The sequence below is a fragment of the Anomalospiza imberbis genome, chromosome 10 (genome assembly GCF_031753505.1).
Source record: "Anomalospiza imberbis isolate Cuckoo-Finch-1a 21T00152 chromosome 10, ASM3175350v1, whole genome shotgun sequence".
Taxonomy (NCBI): domain Eukaryota; kingdom Metazoa; phylum Chordata; class Aves; order Passeriformes; family Viduidae; genus Anomalospiza; species Anomalospiza imberbis.
In genome coordinates this window covers 21897739-21916244 of record NC_089690.1, presented here as the reverse complement: position 1 = coordinate 21916244, position 18506 = coordinate 21897739, and the positions used below count along the sequence as shown (strand labels likewise).

The 18506-nt window shown below is 56.6% G+C and overlaps 1 protein-coding gene across 1 annotated transcript; it reads right to left on the bottom strand.

Moving 5' to 3' along the window:
* Positions 1-5530: 5530 nt before the first annotated feature.
* Positions 5531-18492, bottom strand: ETV5 (ETS variant transcription factor 5). Its single transcript, XM_068201204.1, has 13 exons — positions 18369-18492; positions 17707-17843; positions 17463-17550; positions 17293-17340; positions 17138-17188; positions 12182-12311; positions 11815-12075; positions 9963-10222; positions 9242-9301; positions 8778-8846; positions 8247-8416; positions 7431-7532; positions 5531-7286 (listed from the first exon to the last, which is right to left on the bottom strand). Exons 2-13 carry the CDS (start codon positions 17749-17751, stop codon positions 7065-7067), a joined length of 1506 nt encoding a protein of 501 aa, XP_068057305.1. The 5' UTR covers positions 17752-17843; positions 18369-18492; the 3' UTR covers positions 5531-7064.
* Between the last annotated feature and the right edge of the window lie 14 nt (positions 18493-18506).

Genomic DNA, 18506 nt, shown 5'->3' with positions numbered 1-18506 from the left:
ACACAAAAAAAAAACCCACAAAAAACTCCAAAAAACCCATGAGTTGAGCCCTACTGAGAACAGAGGCCACAGAGCTGAGGGCTTAGCTGTGTGCTCTGAGCCAGGAGTGGGGCACACTGCTGCCCGTGCGCCTCGGGGCACGCCAACCCAGGCAGAAATGGAACTGCCTCAGCAAAACCCAGGCTGGCTGTTGTCAAAGCAGGTGGCTAGGAATGCACTGCAGGAATTCGGGCTAAGGATGTCCTCCTCCCACTCACCTGCTCTGTGACTCATCCCGGTGAGCTCATCCCGGAAAGCAGGAGGATGCTGCCAGCCTGGCTGGGTGGAAATGCCACAGCTGCCCCGGGGGATGCTGACCTTCACCTGTGATGCTGCCAGTGGAAGTGGGGAGTCCGAGTTTCACAGTGCTCAGCAGTGCACCGAGCTGGGGGGGAGCCCTTGTGTGGGGTGCCAAAGTGGACAAGTAGAAATTTTCCCTATTTCCAGTCTTTCCTTTCCTGTTCCTTCAGGCACAACAAAATCAGGGAGGGCAAGGCAGCCAGCATGCCTGTGCAGCACTGGCAATCTTGTTTTATGCCCCTGGAGGGCTCTGAGTGAAGCCATGAGAGCTCCACGGTGGGGCTGTCATGGGCTTTTAGCATTTCTGCAGCAGAGTGATGGGCACACACTGCACGTACTTTCCTCCCACCTCTATTGGGAACATCCCCAGTATCACCAGCTTACTTTTTGGTGCCATGGCAAGCATCCACAGGGATCACTGATACCAAAAGAATGAAAGACTGCCATGGAAAGCCCTGGCACTCCAAAATGTTTTCAAAGAAAGATTGTTTTCTTTCCATTTCCATCTTGAAAGCAAACGATTTTGAAGCCCAGGAGAGTACCACTAACCCACCCACCTGGTGTTTGCTCTTCACTGCTCCCTCCACACGCTGCTTTTCTTTCTTGGCTGTCTCCGAGCAGCCTAGGAGATGAAGAGGAGCTTTGGAAAGGGTAGCTGAGGCTGCAGCCTGGGCTGCTGCTGCCCTCTCCTGGGTCCAGGGTGGCCAAGAAACCAAGAGATTATTTTTTAAAAGAGATTCCTGCAAGCCTGGGTTCATGTCACCCTTGGCTGATCCTCTTTCATCCTTGCAGGGAGCAGCACTCAGAGGGTGCCAGGCCCAGGGATGCTGCCCAGGCTGGTACAGGGCTGGCCTGGCTGTGCCATTTGAAGGCCTGTTGTCAGATCCCTTCAGGAATCCCAGCACGATTTATGGCAGGACAATGGATGATCGGCTTGGAGTGCAGGGGTACAGCTGTGCTGACTCAGTATAGTGGGAGCTCAGAGTTTCTCACCTCATTTGCTGCCCGTTCTGTCCAGGATGGCTTTCTTTATATTAAACTAAAAAGCCTTCTAAATTAGAGGCTATGGCTGATTCCTTGTACTGCAGACAAGTTCCCAGCTCTGCCCCTCACCTTGGCTCCACTGGCCAGCTGGAACAAAACCTCACATTGCACCTTTTGCCCTGTCTCACCCAGGCTGACCCCTGCCCAGGACCCCCTCCTGGCCAGAGGGAGGCACCAGCCAGGTGAGCACCCAGCCCTTCAATGCAGGAGGGAGCTCCTGCTTCTGCAAAAAAGTGGGGGCACCCTCCTTCCAAAATCTGAGCCTCTGGGATCCTGTTGCTTGCCTCTCTTAAAAAAGTGGCCAAGAAATCATAGAAAGCTATAATGATTGGGGTTGGAAGAGACCTTAAAGACCACCTGGTTCCACCCTCCTGCCATGGGCAGGGATACCTCCCTCTAGGTGGGTTGCCTGCCTCAGGACTGGAGGTTCCTCAGGTTCTCCAGACAGAAAAACCTATGTAGGTGACCCATGGCTGGGAGTAGTCCATGTAGGTTCTCAGCACCTACAGAACACAGGAATAACACAGACAGTCACTGCCATAGTTAATGATAAGAGGATGACAGAGCCTCCCCTGTAGCTCTGAAAGCCTTTAATTCAGCAATTGGCTCATGGTTTCAGGAGCTACTTAAAGGCTTATTCCAGTGTTAGTGCCTTGTGAGAGGCTGGGAGCTCAGTGTTGGAGAGCTCTGAGGCTCTGGGGTGTTAGTGGAGCCCCAGCTCCCTTCTCAGTGGAGCACAGGCGAAGGTGGGGTCAGAGGTGTCCCTCTTCCTGCAGCCTGCCAGGAGTGGGAGGCTTCGAGTCAGTAATACAGACCCACATCTCCCAGGAAAGTCAGCACAAAGCAGAGAGAAGCCCTGGGAAACGAGCTGTGGCTAAAGCCCTCCTACCACAGAGTGTCCAGCCCACAGGTTGGATACCAAAAACCTCTGCAGATGGGCTACCACAAAACCCCGTGGTGGCCAGAAGCAGCAGCTGGACATCCACGAGGTGGTGCCAGACCAGTGTGAAGGGAGCTGGGTGTCCTGTACACCCCCAGGTGGAAGTTCCTCACTTTTCCTTACTCACCAGCCCAGATCTTGCTTGCCTGATCTTTTTGGTTGTTGTTTTGTTTTGTTTTGGTGTGGTTATTTTTGGTTTTTTTTTTCCCTCTGGAGTTGACTCATATTGAAGTTGGCTCCACACATGGAGCCACTCATGTTGCTCCAGGTGTTTAAGAGCCAAATCAACCCACTTATTGAAAACATTGAGTGTTTGAAGAGCTGGGGAAGAGAGGAGCTGCTGTGATGTGACCTACCTCCCTGGTAGAACCAGCTGCCAAGCACAGGCACGAGGCCACCACGATGGGCAGAGGGACATGGGCCAGGTGGGAGCTGTGCCTCAGTGCCCGTGGTGGGCCACACAGCACCTCTAGTCTCAAGTTCTGGCCTTGTCAGTCCTGCCAGAAGAGCAAGCTGCGTGGGCAGTAATTCTTCCCCAAAATGCTCTTCCAGGCAGCAATGGAAAACTCCGTCATGGGCTATTAAATATGGAGCCCCTGAGCCACAAATCCTGCCCCAGTCGGAAGTGCCAGACTATTTATACACTCCCATGTAAGAGCCATAGCAGACCCTTGGCTGTCTCTGTTGCTTTTTGAACATTTTCCAGTCCTGCTATATGCCTCCAGGAAAGGGAGAGCAGAAATGTACTCCATGAATTATGGATGTGCAAAGGGTTTTAATGATCCTCTCCCTTTTACAGGCTCCTCTTTTCCAAATGATTTTTAACCTGTGCCTTTTGGACCGTCTGGTAACTCCAAACTCTCATTACAGGGAGGGGGTAACTTGGGGCACATTATAAAGACTGTGAAAAGAAGAAAATAGGAAAAAACACATTTGTCCCCATTCAACACCAGCTGCCATTTTATTTTTGCTTACCCAGTGTCACAGATTGTTGTTCACCCCCAGCTGCTGATGTGCTCTTTACCACAACAGCCACACAGAGGTGGAAGCTGTGAGCTGGAGGATTGGAGACAGGGTTGGACACCAGCACCAAGGTTTTTCCCAGCCTGGAGAGCTGAATCCTCCCCAAAATGGTTCTTCATTGTTCACCATCCTCTCTGCTCACTCCTCTTCATCCTCCCCTGTGGCTTGGAGGACTGGGAGGAAGGCAGGAGGCAAGTGGGAGGTGTGGGAATATGGGAGGAGGGGACCAAGGTGGTGAGTCCTGGGGATGGAGCAGTGATAGCCTGAGCCATTCCTGGTCCTGGGGGCAGTGGTGGCAGCTGCAGCAGTGCTCCCATTCCATGGCATTTTGGAGCATGTCCTAAGAGGGCACATCCCCATGCCTGGAAGCAGCATCTGATGGGGCAGGAGGTGAGAAGGGAGCACACATGCCTCCCCACCTGCCTCTCCTCCATTTCCCCTACTCCTGGAAAATGCTAGTCCAGCCCCTGCTCTGCCTGGGAGCTCTTGCCCCCATCCCTGGGAGGCTGCAGGCAGGACACTGAACAGCTCTGGCTTGTCCCTCATCCTCAGGGTGGGGACAAATGGGACCAGGCACCCAAGGCAGCTCCAGCCCCTCTGCATGGAGCATGAGGACAGGGAGGGGTGACACACAGCAGGATCAAATGAGGAGCAAATTCTTGGTATCCCAAGTAATAAAAGCCAGTGAGGTATCAAACCCTTTAGGGCTTGAACCCTTTTGTCCCACACTGACAAACTGGAACAGAAAAACCCCTCTTCCTAACCCCTCCCTTCGCTAAGAGCAGCGTGAGGGACGCCTTTGGGGCCCCAGCCCTGCCCACAGTAAGATTTGCAGGGCCAGGGTCAGGGTTGTGGTGTGACAAGATGCTTGATGAAGGCTTCAAAAGGCTTTGCTTTATCTGCTCATCCTCATCCTCACTGTCCATAATTGGTCCCACATCTCTGCCCCCTCGGCCATCTGCCTGCCGGCTGCGCTGCCGGTGGCCCCATTTTCCCCTTGCTCCATCCTGAGCACCAGGACCCAGCCTGCTGAAATCCCCAGCGAGGTGGGATTACCAGGCACTGTCTGGAGCTCAGATCACCTGGGTTTTGCAGTCGTGGGCAGAGGACAGAACTTTGTGGAAAATAAAGATGGGATAGGTTGGGAGTGTAAGATGTCTCCTGAGGCTAAACAACTGATTTAGCTCCTTGAAGGCTTCATGCCAGATGAATTGGTTTTGCTGGATGTTTTAGATCCTGCTTTGCCCTGACTGGGCTGGGAGACAGCCATACTTCCCCATGCAGCTTAATACTTCAGGCATGATGGAAGAGCAGCTTAAAGACCCATTAGGATTGTGGCTGGCAGCCAGGAGTGGATCCAGGCGAGGTGGGGTGGGTGTGTAAAAAGCATCATGGCACACAAGGACCTTTCATCTCTCCACTGCCACATCTCGGGATGGGGTTTGGCAGGGCTGTGAAAATAAGCTAGAAGAGAAGATGTGTCAGAGCATCTCCAACAGCATCACACCAAGCCCCTGCATGGGATGGGCTGGGAGCCCGTCAACAGCCTGGCTCAGCCCAGCTAAAATTGAGGCCAATGGCAAGGGGAGTTCTAGGGTGTTTGAGTTTTTCTCCAGCCTGTCAGGAAAAACACAAACCCTTCAGCTGAATCAAGTCCTCACAGAACAGCCCTTGCCTTCCACCCACCTCCTTCACCTTTTTTGCAAACCCTGAATTTTTCCCAGCCTAGAAATGGAGACAATGGGGGACCATTGCCAGTAGCTTGTGGAGAGGCTGTCCTGAGAGGTGCCCACCAGCTTTAGCCCTGCTTGATGGCAGGTGCTCGGGTTTCCAGGGGAGTGGAGGACTCACTAAGAAACCCTGGCAAGAGGAAATATTAAATTGCACCTATTGGGCAGAAGCCACCCCCATTCCCAGTGGATCCTCTCATGGGATGTGTGTGGCTTTGTGAAAAGCCATGGCACTATCCACACCCAGGACCAACAAATCCAGAACTGAGGAGAGGGCAGGGGAGAGAGCAGCCCTGGTGATTTGGTCTCAGCTCCAGACACACCATGCTGCAGGCCCCAAATGATGGGCTGTAGCCTGGACCACTACAGACCCCACAAGTACATCCAGGGGCTCCTCCCAGCCCAGGCAGCATCCCACAGCGCAGGCAAGGCAGGAGCCCAGGCAGTCAGGGGGGAACAGGAAGCAAGATCCTTTATTGTACACAGTACAGAATGTAATGCAGCTTTGCAGGAGATACATAGCCCTGCTTGAATAAAGATATTTCAAATCAGTCCTCAGATTAACTCCTTCTGCACTGCAGACCTGCCACACCGAGCAAATGGTTAAAAACCTGTCCCCAAGGTGGGGTTCCCAAAACCAAATGCTCCCCCATGGGTACAGGTCACTGCAGCCACCATGGGAAGAGCAACCAAGTCATTGTAGAGTTAATCTTCATACTTCCCAAAAAAAAAAAAAAAGAATCAGACAAAAAAACAAAAAAACAAACCGAAAAACCAAAAAAAATTCCAACCAAAGCTAACTAAAGAAGAGAAAAAATTCCTATACAGCATTTACAACAAAACATGTAGCCTGGTGCAGGGGAGGCAGGTATGGATATATGAGTGGTGGAGGAGTGTTAAGAGGTGCAGCAAGGGGTGGGGGGAGCTGGAGGGAAGTGGGGCATTGAGGAAGGGGGGTGGGGACCCCCCATCCCTGCCCACCTCAGCCTTACAGCCCAGCTCCGAGGCCATGCCGAGCAGGGGGAGCATAGCTGAGCCAGTATTGGGATTCAGCCCTGGCTCCCCTGGGAAAGAGGACTGGAGCAGTGAAATGGAGTGGACCAGATCCTTCGGCAGCCATCCCAGGAAGCCACGGGCATCGAGGGCTCCCCCTGCCACCAGGAAAGCCACAGGGGGGTCCCCAGAGGCTCCAGGGACAGCAGCCGAGCTGCAAAAAATAGCTTTGCCTTAAAATACAAAAAATCTACAAAAATCAGTTTAGAAACCTTTAGTATTTTCCTAAAACATCCCAAAAAAAAAAAAAAAAAAACCAACAAAACGAAGAGGAAGTTAGTGTCAGGGTCTCCTCCCCCAAAATGCAACCCATGGCCCATAGCCAGAGCTGGGGAGGATCGAGGGCACGGAGAGGATGCAGGAGGTTCTATGGGAACAACAGGTTATATGGGGAGGGGGCTCAGGAAGAAGGCAGAAGGCTCCTCGGGGTTGGGGTAGGATGCTGCGCACATCAGCCCCGGGGTGCTGGCCCGGGCGGCCCCCCCGCATCCCTCCTCTCTGTGCAAATCAAAGCCCTTTCCACCACACAAGGCAGCTACGCGGATTGTGCTCGATGCAAAGCAGATTGTCGTGACAATTGGCTCGGTAGCCACGCAGCCCAGCCCTGGGGCACTGCTGGAGCCAGGGCCTGGGGAAGAGACTGCACTTCAGGCTCCCGGCGCCCCAAGACATCACACTGATGCATGGCAGGAGGTGCCAGCCACGGGCAGTCCTGTGCACTAGCCCTTGGAAAGGAAGGGTGGGAATTCGGTGGCAACACACGTGGGGCATTTTAAATTCCTCGAGTATTTGTGTGCACCCATGCTGTTTGTCATTGGGGTTTGTTTTTTTTTTTTTTTTTTCCTCCTCTTACGGACAGACAAAAATATTCTTTAGAAAACCGTGTTTGCCCCAGGTGGATGCGCTAGTGCCAATGGCTCTGCCAGCCGGCCGAGTCAGTAGGCGAAGCCCTCCGCGTAGGGAAGGCTGCCGCAGGGATCCATCTCCAGGAGGAATGCCGGGCTGTCCTCAAAGTGTGTCAGGGGCACCGTCTCCTCCTCTGGCACCGGGCAGTCTGGCTCTGTCTTCAGGAAAGGGCGCTGGTTGTCGGGATAGGCCATGGAAAAGAGGGCATCGGGGTCACAGACGAATTTATAGACGTACCGCTCGCCAGCAACCTGCAGGGAGGAGGGAGGGGGTGAGAGGGGTCCTGAGCATTACCCCTGCCCTAGGGGAGCACCACACACCTCACATCAGACCTAATCCCTCTCCTGCTGCACCCTGGGACAGCAGGGGACCGTCACACCCTGCTGTGACCTCACCTTCTGCATGATGCCCTTCTCATAGTAGTAGCGCAGGGAGCGGCTGAGCTTGTCGTAGTTCATGGCTGGTCGGTTCTTCTGGATGCCCCAGCGCCGTGCTACCTACAGGAGAGAGGTGGCAGCCATCAGGGCTCCAGCCAGGGCTGCAGCAGGGATCCTCAGAGGAAATCACAACTGAAATGCAGGCTAGAGGTTTGTTTGAGGGGGCTGGGGCAGCTGGAGAGAAGGTGTCACTGTGGTCTGGGAGTGGCTCCCCGCCTGCCATGATAAACGTTCCGGCTGTAACCACACAGCCACTGCCAGATCAGGGGCCAAATCAAAAGTGATTTCATTAGGCAGAGCCTGCCAAAAAGGCTGCTTCAAAATACCACAATTTCCATGCATGGCGCAAGAGATATTATGGGTAATTACCCACAATGCGCAGCTCGGTGCTGGCTACAGCTGTTCTCAATTACTCCCCAAACAGCTCCTTCCTCTGTGTCACCCTCCCGTGGAGCTGTGTGGTTCCAGCACGGAGCTGCTGCTGGAAACCCAGGGCAAAGGATGGGAGCAGCTTGGGAAGGAGGGAGCCGTGGCAGAGCAGCAGAACTCAGCAAGGCACAGCACAGAGGCCGGTGACCACTGCCAGCTTCGGGAGCCAGCACATGCCACAACGAGAGGCAGTGGAAGATGCTAAAGGCAAACTTCAACAGCTGACTGGAGAGCAGAGATACGTGTCTCGCCTCAAGTGCGAGCGGGAAGGCTCTGTTGTGTGGGAAGGATGCACTCCTGCATCCCCACAGGCACTCCCCAGCTCCAGGGCAGGACCTCTCATACCTCCTCAGGCTCAATCAGCTTGAACTCCATGCCCCGGCCGGTCCAGGCGATGAAGTGGGCGTTGGCAGGGTCATCCAGGAGGGTGACCAGGAACTGCCAGAGCTGCAGGGAGCCACGCCGCTGGTAGGGAGGGCCCTCACGGTACAGGGTGGGCTCCTGCTTCACTTTACCTGCTGGCACAAAGACACCTGGTTAAACAGCCTGGCTCTGCCCCTCTCCCAGGCTGTGTCACCAGCAGGAGATATGTACAAGAACATGGGTCATCCCCGTGCTGAGACACTTGAGCAGGATCAGGCCATGGGGTGGGAGAGGTGCTGGGGATGGTGCTGCAGGCAGGTAGGTGTCTGTGACAGAGATGGAGCACGGCAGTGATGCCAAGTTGCCATGTGGGATGATGCTCAGCAGCTCTCAAGAGCACCGTGCCAACACTGCTTGGCTTTATAAGCCAGGCACTGCAGATCCCAGCACCCCCACATCTTCCTCCATGAGCCCTGGCTCCCCTGCAGGCCTCCTCTGGGGCCAGATTCTTACCCTCCAGCCTCTCGGGTACCACGCATGTGTCATCAAAATACAATCGTGTGTCCTTTTCATATGAAAATCCTGTGGGGAAAAGACCCTTCGTGAGCACAGGTCTCCTCTACTACCCCAAAAAACCCTGGCTTGGCTGAATCCAGCACAGGACCCCATCCACAGCTCTGGGAGCAGACCTGTTCCCAGTTACTTCAGTGGCTGAGCGCTGTGCAGCTCTGCCCCCCTCACTGCTCCCAAACCTTATTAGCAGCTCTGCATTATCCCAGATTCCATGGCACTGCTGCACCCTCACAGCACGCTCACAGGGGCTGCTGGCTGCTTTTGGGGCTGGTGCCAGCACATGCAGCTCTCATGGGCCCCATGATGCTCTCATGGGTGTTTTCTGGGTGCCCAGGGAGTGCTGCCTGCCACAAGGGAGGGGTGGGATGGGGTCACGACAGGGGGAGAGTGGGGGAGTCACTCACCATCATGGCTGTTGGGGAAGACATTCCCCCGTAGGTACGAGGACTGGCAGTTAGGCACTTCTGAGGGGGAAATGAAATGACATTAAGGCTGTAAACCCTGTGGGTGCCACCATGGATTTGGCAACATATTCTTTACCCCCAGCATGTCCTGCAGTGAAGTCTGGGAACCTTCCCCCCTCCCCATGCTTCCATTTCCACTACATCCACCCTCAGCATCAGGGAAAAGAAACCCAGTATGATTTGGGGTGGCACTGGAATTTAGACTGGAGCAGCTTGAGTTTTCACAGGCCCGACATGAAGGGAGGCACTGCTGCACCTCCCCTACCATCTGCTTGGCTGTGCCACCCTCCATCCCGAGGTTGGGGTATTTTTAGGTTCTAAGGCGATTAGAGGATTTTTCCTTGATGCTGGTAGGGTCCAGCAGCCAGCAATCACAGCTGGCCCTAGGCCAAAGCCAAGGGGGGACCCACCAGGCGCTGTGGGGCACCCCAGCCTGTGGCCACGGCCCTGACCACACCACTGGCATCAGGTGAACTCCTGCTGTATCCCCTCGCTTTGGAAAAGGACAGAGAGGAAAGGCAAAGCAGTATCGCAGCACCACAGGAGCTCCAGGGTGACACGGCATCCACTGCCTGAGGCTCAACCCCGCCCCTGCCACGCTGAAGGCAGAGATGCTCTGCTCCCTGGAGCGTCACTGGTGTAACCGCAGACTCACACCCACCTGAGTCAATGCAGTAGTCCCGGGGCTCCTGCTTGATGCCCATGGGGGGCTGGAAGCTGTGGCCGGGGGGACCGGGCAGGCCAGGGCCGCCGTGCTCGTAGAGGGGGTCATGGTACTCCTGCTTGAATCCCTGAGGGGGGCGGGGGGCAGCAGGGCCCAGGGGCTCCGACAGCTGCCGGTGGTAGATGGGGCGGCTGTCCCCCGGGACCCCGGCCTGCGGCGGGAAGGGGTGGCAGGGCTCCGACAGCTGCCTCTGAAACCTGGGGGACAAGGACGTGGCATTACTGAGGAGTGGGGGGTCAGCTCCCACCCCAAACCAGAACTGCCTGACAGCTGGGTGCCTTCAGCCTGGGCTGCTCCCACAGCAGGCTGGGAGGGTTCCTCAGAAGCACAGCCACCACAGGGGCTCATCCCAGGAGGACCCAGCGGGGTGCTCAGAACCCCAAGATGGAACAGCAGGATAACACATGGGCCATCACAGTAAAGCACTCTGGCCTTCAGGTATCTGGAAAGGAACGAGAAAAGGAGCAAAAACCCACCCCCCAACACTGATATCTCTGTAAACCAGTAAAATCTGTTCCCAGTGTGGGGGGCAGGGGCCAGGGATGCTGTGCATGGGTGGGCGCTTACGCAAAGCCAAATCCACTCCGCAGCTCCAGCCGGCTGCTAATCCGCCCGCGCAGCTGGGATTAAACCTTGAACTCGACAGCAGGGAGCACTATTTTGGGCTCCGTGGTGCTGCCACCACTGCTCTGAGAGCATGGTTTCTGCTGGTGGCGATGGATGAGGGACCATCTCGAGGGGGTGCTGCCACATCCCCTCGTCCTCCGGCACCTTGAAAGGTGATCTTGGATCTCCGTGCGGCTCCTCTCAGCCGGCCTTGCACCATTTGGCTTTGTAACCCGAGCTCTCCCAGCTGCCGGGCTGGGATTACTCCATTTCCGAGCCATGTCCCTCTGCCCTTCCTGAATGAAACCCAAGCCCCGTGCTGGCACAGTGCTTCCCAAGGGGTCGCAGCCAGCCCCCTGCACAGCCTGAAGGTCACACGGAGCCCCGCTTCGCTGGGGAGGGATGCTTGCCTGCTGTGGGCACATTCCAAGGGCTTCCCTTGGCCCCACTGCATGGCCTTTGCCAGGCTGCCGCATCTTGTCCCATGCCCACGGGGGTGACACGGTGGCTGTCACAGCAAAGGCCATCCAGAGGCCACAAGCAGAGCACCTACCGAGAGTGCCCATAGGAGCAAAGCCAGGGTGAGGGAAGGGACTGGCAGAGCCTCCAGGGACATGGGAGTGATGGGGAATGAAGCCAGAGAGGAAGGAGGGAACAGGGGTTTCACACCGCAGCCCACAAAATCGTGGTGATGCCATGCAGTGCATGGGGAGCTCTGGAGCACCCCCTGCCCGGGGTGCACCGCAGGACAGAGATGGTCACAGCTCCACAGCCCAGTGGGGCTTGGCTTGGGAGGCAGAGCTGCAGTGGGTGGGAATGAGGAGAGCAGAGCCCTGACTCAGGACCAGCACCTGTAGGAACTGGGGTGGATGCAGGAGTCAACATCTGCCTCCCCTGCCTTTCCCAAAAGGGAGGCAAAGGCTCTGCCCAGTGTTCAGGGACTGGAAGGAGCTGTTCCCTGTTAGCAGGAGAAAGAGCCAGAAGATCCCGGTAGGAAGTGGCAAGTTTTGCCACGTGGGACCACAGGTGACAACATTTGGCCCACCAACTGGAACCACAGCACAGGGACAAAAGCAGAAGCACTTCTCTTTCTCCCCCACACTTTGGGACCACCGACCCACCCCAAGAGTCCCCACAAAGCCCCCGAGGACTGCTGAGGTCACTGGGGTGGGGGCTGCCTTACCTGTGCTCTGCGGGGAATTGGTTCTCAGACATCATCTTTGGCATGTGGACGGGCGGGTGCGGCGGCCGCGGCACGGCGAAGGGCGGCTGCTGCCGCTGCTCCTGCAGCGCGTGGGGCGCCGGGGCAGCCCCGTGGGCGGCCGCTGGCACGGCGGGGGCCGGCGGCGGCGGCGGCAGGGCCGGCCCGGGGTGCGCGGGGGACACCGGCGTGGCGGGCGGCGTTAATGGCTTGAACCCGGCGGGGGGTTTCCTGTCGTAGGCACTGCCAAGGGAGAGGGGCCGGGGCTGACGGTGACACCGAGGGACAGCACCGCGTGGCACAGAGTCCCCGAGGGCTCTGCAGGCAGCGGTGTGCCCGCGCTACCTACCAGCAGTTGTAGAGGCACTTGTCCCCATAGCCGGCACAGAGAGCCTGCTCGTGGCTGCAGGACGACAGCTCCGAGGACGGGCTGGGCAGCTCCCGCTTGATCTTTGCCGCAGGTGGGGCGTGCAGGACCACTGCAAGGACACCGAGGGGGACACAGGCTCACCCACAGGGGAGAGGGCGATGGAGCATCACCCTTGCAAGCATCAGCTCTTTGCTTGGGAATAAGGTGCTGACTTACGCCCTGGGAGCGCTCAGCAACTGAACCGGGGTGATACGGTGCCCTGCCAGACCCCAGCACTGGCAGAGAAGGGAGCCAGGGTGGCAAGGGAGGGCAGAGCTGGGACAGCCACAGCAGCCCAGGACATTGCTCTCAGAAGGGGAATTGCTACAAGGGCTGTGAGGCAGCTTTACAACAGCCTTAGATGAGCCACGTACTGTTCACCAGCTGCTCTGCGAGTGGAGCAGAGCCCAGGTAGCACAGGCAGCGGCTGCCTCCCTGAGACATGGAGCAAGGGGTGAGGGGGCTTGACAAACCAGAGCTCCAAGGCCCCATAAACAGCAAGCCACTCGCCCTCCCAGGGGCATACCCACTTCCAGAGTTTTTAAGCAGGATCCACCTTCCCATAGCCGGGGTGGTCCAATGGGATCTAGGCCTAGGGTCCCACAATTGTATGAGCTCAAGTGACAAACATCCCATTAAATCCAAATGCTCTCCACCCTCTCCCAAGCTCACTTGCTATATATATAATTATAAACTGAGTAATATACGCTTAAGCTAATTAATTTCTAAAAGCAGGCGCCCTAGGAAAGGGAAAGCGCCTCAGAGGTCTGTACCTAAATAGCGCCTCAGAGGAGAGCCAAGACTAATCGGAAGTGGAGTATTAGCTTCATGTGAAGCCTAAACACAGCCCAGCTACACTGGAGAGGAGCAAATAGCTCCAGGACAACTGTTCACAGCTTGCCAGGTAATTAGCTGCTCCCCTAATTTGTCAAAACCTTTAAAGAGCTGCTGACTCCCCTTTCTACCCATCCCCCCCTCGAAAGGCCTCAATACAGCTGGTACCAAGGGCATAAACCCCCCCCTCCCCGAGAAGGATTTGAAACACAAAGCCCAGCGCTGAGCCAGCACAGCCCCCCACACGCCTTCCACCCAAGCCGGATTTATCCCACTCCTCCTTCCCCCCTCCCCAGCGAGGTTTTGCCACTCTCAGCACTTCCAGCCTTAAAAGGGGGCCAGCACGGTGGCAGCAAAGCACAGGCACCCCGTGAGCCATGGGAAAGCAAAGGGAACTGGCTTTGGAAGGGCTCCAGCTGCCTATCGCGGGCATGGTTCTCCCAAACAGGCTCCGTGTTGTTGGAGCGAGTTGTTTTTCCGCCAGTCGTACAATGGGGTCTGGTTATTCATTGAAAAAAAAAAGCCTCCAGTCCCTGAGCAGGCACCACCCTCCATTCACAAACATTTCGTAGCGCTCCATTCATGTGGCTGAGGGAGGGAAAAAAAAAAGAAAGGAAAAATTTCCCCAGAGCTTAGCACTGCCATTCAAAAAAAAAGGGAAATGAGCCTTAAGATCCTAACAGAGACCAGCTGTCCAAGCCGGGACTCTGTGCAACGTTTGGATTCCTTACACAAACACCGCGGGGCCGGCCGGCGCTGCTCAGCACGGCGTGCTCCTACGCCAAGCTCATGGCCAGCCAGGCTGGAGGAGTCTGGGGGGCACTGGGGTGCAGTTTTTGGGGGGAAGGGTTTGGGTTTGGTTGGGCAGCGAGCAGCCGGGTGGGAGGAGCTGCCCTGCCCCAGCACCCGACACCTCAAAGGAACACCGGGTGCACAAGCGCTTTCACCCTTTCCGGTCCTGCCCGGGGCACTATAATTAAAAGCTAAAAAAATATATAAAAATACTCAGAGGGAGCAGCTCAGCTATAGAGAGGGCTGGAGCAGATGCGTCAGCAGATCCACACCAAGGCTGAGCCACGGCAGCAGTGAGGACACCCGAGGGTGCCCGACAGCCCCTCTGGGCTGCTTTAGCCTCTAGAGATGGAAGGACCAGGGGGAGGCTGGGCAAGGCACCAGCCACACGTGCCACTGCTGGGCCCAGCCAGGAGGGGAGCTAGGGGAGGCTCAGGCAAAACCTCCCAGTGCCATACAGGCAGTGGAACTGGAAATGCCCATAATGCCAACCATCAGACATCTCCCATGGAAATGGGTGACACCATAAAGCCAGTCGAGGCCTTGAATTCCCAGTGAATCCCTTGATGGAGGACAGGGCAGGTTATTCCCACCCATCAGCACGACTGGACCTCCATGAGACTAAGCTCAGAGAGCACTGGCTTCCTCTGAATGAGCCAAGGGAAGGCAACCAAGCCACCACTTCTAGCCCAGGGACACTGGCACCCATTCAAGCTGCCACCAGGGAGCTGAGCTCTGCACCTGCCCCTCCATCCCCTGGCACTATAGGACGCGCCCAAGGTCACACCAGGAGAGGAGTCAGAAATAGAAGCCAGGATCCTGCTTTCCTTTGTTTAAACAACTCTTCCTCACAAACAAACCTCCCTCTTTCATTTTGGTGTGTAAGAAACTCCATGCCCTGCCTGTGGCTGTTGCCACGTGCTGCCTGCGCAGGGAGGCCACAGGTACCCTGGGGGAAAAAAAATCACTTCTTGTGGTGCTTGATCTCCTCAGCATGATCCCATCACTTCTCAGGTACTTAAACAATCAGGGGAGACATAACACTGTATGTGCACCCTTGGCCACAGGACCACATTGCTGGTGAACTCGCACCCATGCCCAGCCAGCGTCGCAGCATGGTGAGCTCTGTGGAGTCACCACAGCCTCCTGGCTCCCATGGAAGCATCCACCACTTCCCTGGGCAACTTGCAAGCACTGAATCTGGCCTCTTGCCACGCGGTCCAGGGTACTAAGAACAATGCATCTCCTTGCTTTCCTTACAGTGGGATTTCCTCCCCAGCACAGCGACCCACTGCCCTCCAGATTACTTTGCTACCAAGCCCCAACTTCAAGATGCTGTCTGCCAAGGACCTTGGCTATGGAACTGGGAACAGAGAGTGGGCAGTAGCAGAGCTGCAGGCTCTATGGGGGGGTTTTAGCAAGGCAAGAAGGATTCTGAGCATCTCCAAGACTCCATGTGGCACATGTAGCAACATTCCCCATTGCAGCAGGGTCCAAACTGAGCCTGGTTTGTCCCTTTCTGCTGCTGTGCCAAGGAAGCTTGGCCCTGGGAATGCAAGATGGGGCACAAGATTGAGGTTTGCTCAGGGTAAGAGAGCAGGAATTTCCTCAGGGAAAAGGCATGGAGCCACGCAACTGCAGGAACAGAGTCCATAAACATCCATAGGGACTAAGGAGGGATCTACCTTTCCTCACAAGCCAACAGATGCTGACTGCCAGCCCAGGAAAGCAGCAAGTCCCTGCTAGTGAAAGCTGGGTGCAGACCTCAGCTGCACCAGAGCTGTCCTTCTCTCCCTTTCTACATGGCACACAGCTCAAAACTGGAGTTTCTCTCCTCTGTAAACTCTCTCTAGTGCAGGGATGCAAGAGCTGGGCTTCTCATTCCCCTCAGTCTGAGCCCCTCCACAGCCAGCACTGCAGCAGCAAGAGAAACCTTTGCTTTCTCTCCCCAGGCAAGTTAAAGAAGGTTATTGCTGCAGGGAGTCACACAGGCAGATCTTTCAAGTGATAAAATCGTTTCAACACCAGGTCCACAGGCTGAGCAGATCAGAACATTTTAAGAGTCCTGACCAAATAAATGCCTTTCTCTTCTTCTCCTGTTTTTCCTGCATCACCCCGAAAAGTTTGTCTCTCCTCTCTGAGCTCTTCAGGTTACAAGGAAAAAGAGACTGCCAAAAGGCACTGGAAACAGCTTCAGCTTCAAGAGCCACCCTCCCACGCACACTGCAGTTTCTACTGCTCCGAGCAAGAGCTGCTGGGCTGTGCTGGGGATGTCAACAGACCGTTGTGTTTCTGACTCCGGGCTCGCCTTTTATCTCAGGGGAGACAGGGGGAAAAAAAACACATCTGAAGCTTGGGCTGTCTGGACCGGCTAAATGGCAAGCTTCCCGCTCCGAAGTAAGCGAAGAGCAATAATTAACATGCGTTTGCTGTCGGAGGAGATACCCCGCTGCATGCTGTGACAAAGCTGGAATGAAAAATCTGTTCGACTGCAGGCTAAATTTGATTTCCTTCGAGTTCCGTAGCTGTCTGGCTCAGCAGCAAAAACCAGCCACCGACACCAAGCCACTACTTGTGTTTGCCAGGTAACAACTCAAAACATCCTGATTCCACCCCCGTTCTCCCCCAGCCGACCCCAGAGCAGCTCCCGGAGCTGTGCGAGCCCCACACGCCATTCCCTGGCCCCTGCCCTCGCCACTAACCCGCTCTGGCAACACAGCACGGCTCAGAACCAACTCTGGCTCTTATGCAATTCACCAGGGACTGCATTTTCACTGGCCTCCTTTTAAAGACGCTCGCTTGCCAGTGATTAATGCTGCTTAAAGCGGCTCAAGTTTCACCGCTCAGGCTCGCTCTTGCCAACAGCGCTGGGGCCAGGACTCTAAAAAGCTCTAGAAGCTGCAGAGATTGTGGCTAACCAAGCAGCCCAGCACGGGTTATCTCTTCCACTTGAAAAGGAAAAGGAGTGTTTAGAAGCGAATCCACCTCACAACGAACAAGCATGACGCCTCAGAGGAACCCAGAGAGCAGTTTGGAGCTATTTCCATGCATCTGGCCATAGTTTTCCCCATTAACAAAAGAGAGGACGTTGCATGTTGCATCTCTACGAACCCCAACCACACGTGCTTTCTCCCGAAAGCCCATGATTTCACCTTTCAGCCCCAGGAACAACTGCTTTCCCAAGGAAGCAACTCCAAACCCAGTGCAAATGTTTGCACAGGCACCCAAACATCTACCCCCAGAGAACAAAAACCCGGAACAATCACTTACAGTTGTCAGACTGGAAATCTGGGACAAACTGTTCGTCATCGGGGACCTGAGCTAAAAAAAAAACAAACAAAAAAGTGGGTTTATGGCGTTTTCAGTTCTCAAAAAGATGCTGGCAGAGAGATTTTACATGGCAAAAGGGGGAGGTGAAGACTTGCCTTCAGCTAGCCAGGCCTCTTGGAGCTGGCTGAGATCCTGGAAGAGCTCTGGAACAGAGTGAAAGACTTATGTGCGCCACAGAAGAATAAATAAAACTGCCATTATTTGCAGGATTATTCCTAAAACAACCAACACGAGGCAAGTGGTCCCAGGGGCCAGCCCTGCCTACCTTCCGAGTCATGGGCCAGGTCAGTCTCCAAAAATTTCCTTTTCCTATCGGACCCCGGCCGGCCTCGGCCCTCCTCTGTGCAGGACTTCTGCAAGGAACAGGGTGACAGCCGCCCGTGAGGGTGGCAGCGCCCAAGGCCGGGGGTGCCCCCAAGGACAAGGGGGGCACTCCCAAGGATGAGGGGTGGGTAACCCCAAGGTCGGGGAGGAAGGTGTCAACGGGGAATCAGGGTGGGCAAACTTACCCCGGGGCCCATGAAGGGAACCTGCTGGTCGTAGAAGCCGTCCATGGTGCGGGCGAAGCGGGCAGTGCCCCCGGCCCGCTCAGCATCGACGCCGGCCCGGGAAGGGGGGTCCCGCCCGGGCTCCGGCAGGTGCGCGGCTGGGGGGTGGAGGGGACAGGGAGGGGGAGGGGTCACACCCTGCTCCCTGCCACCCCCGGGGCTGGCTCGGTGCCGCCACGCCTCCCCGGGGAGCCGGCCCGCTTCTGCCGTGGCGGGTCGCAGCCCCCCAGCTCGTGATGTCACCTAATTTCTATAGAAACGGCCGTGACATCACGCGCCGTGGGAGCGGGAGGAGGCAGCGGGGCGGGACGCGCTTCTTTTCGCCTCGCCCCTCTTCCCTTCCCTTCCCTCCCTTCCCTCCCTCCCTCCCTCCCCTCGCCCCTCACCGCTCTCGCCGCTGCGGGGCCGCGCCGCAGCCGGGCTCGTTCCCACGCCACCCCGCGCGCCCCATTCATAAACTCCGCCCCCCCCCCCGCGCTTCTCCCCCGAGCGCGCGCTCGAGCGCCCGCTGGCGCGCGCCCCCCGCCATTCACACCGCGCGGCCCGCGCCATTCATAAACACCGCCCCCGCCCCAGGCCCGGGCCCCGGCCGCGCTGCGCCCCGCCGCCAGGCCCCCACGTACCCGGCCGGGGCGCCGCAGCCTCAGCGGCAGCGGGGCGAGCCGAGAGCGGGGCCGGGGATGGCGCGGCGCCTCTCCGAGCCCGGGCACCGCGCTGCCGCTCTGCGCCGGCCCGCAGCCCCCGAGCCAGCGGCCTCCGCC

Coding starts and splice junctions, on each gene's coding strand:
- ETV5 (XM_068201204.1), bottom strand. CDS start 17,751: ATGGACGGCTTCTACGACCAGCAGGTTCCCTTCATGGGCCCCGGG. Junction 17,341..17,462: donor CCTGGCCCATGACTCGGAAG/GTAGGCAGGGCT, acceptor ACTCTGTTCCAG/AGCTCTTCCAGGATCTCAGC. Junction 17,189..17,292: donor AGAGGCCTGGCTAGCTGAAG/GCAAGTCTTCAC, acceptor TTTTTTTTTTAG/CTCAGGTCCCCGATGACGAA.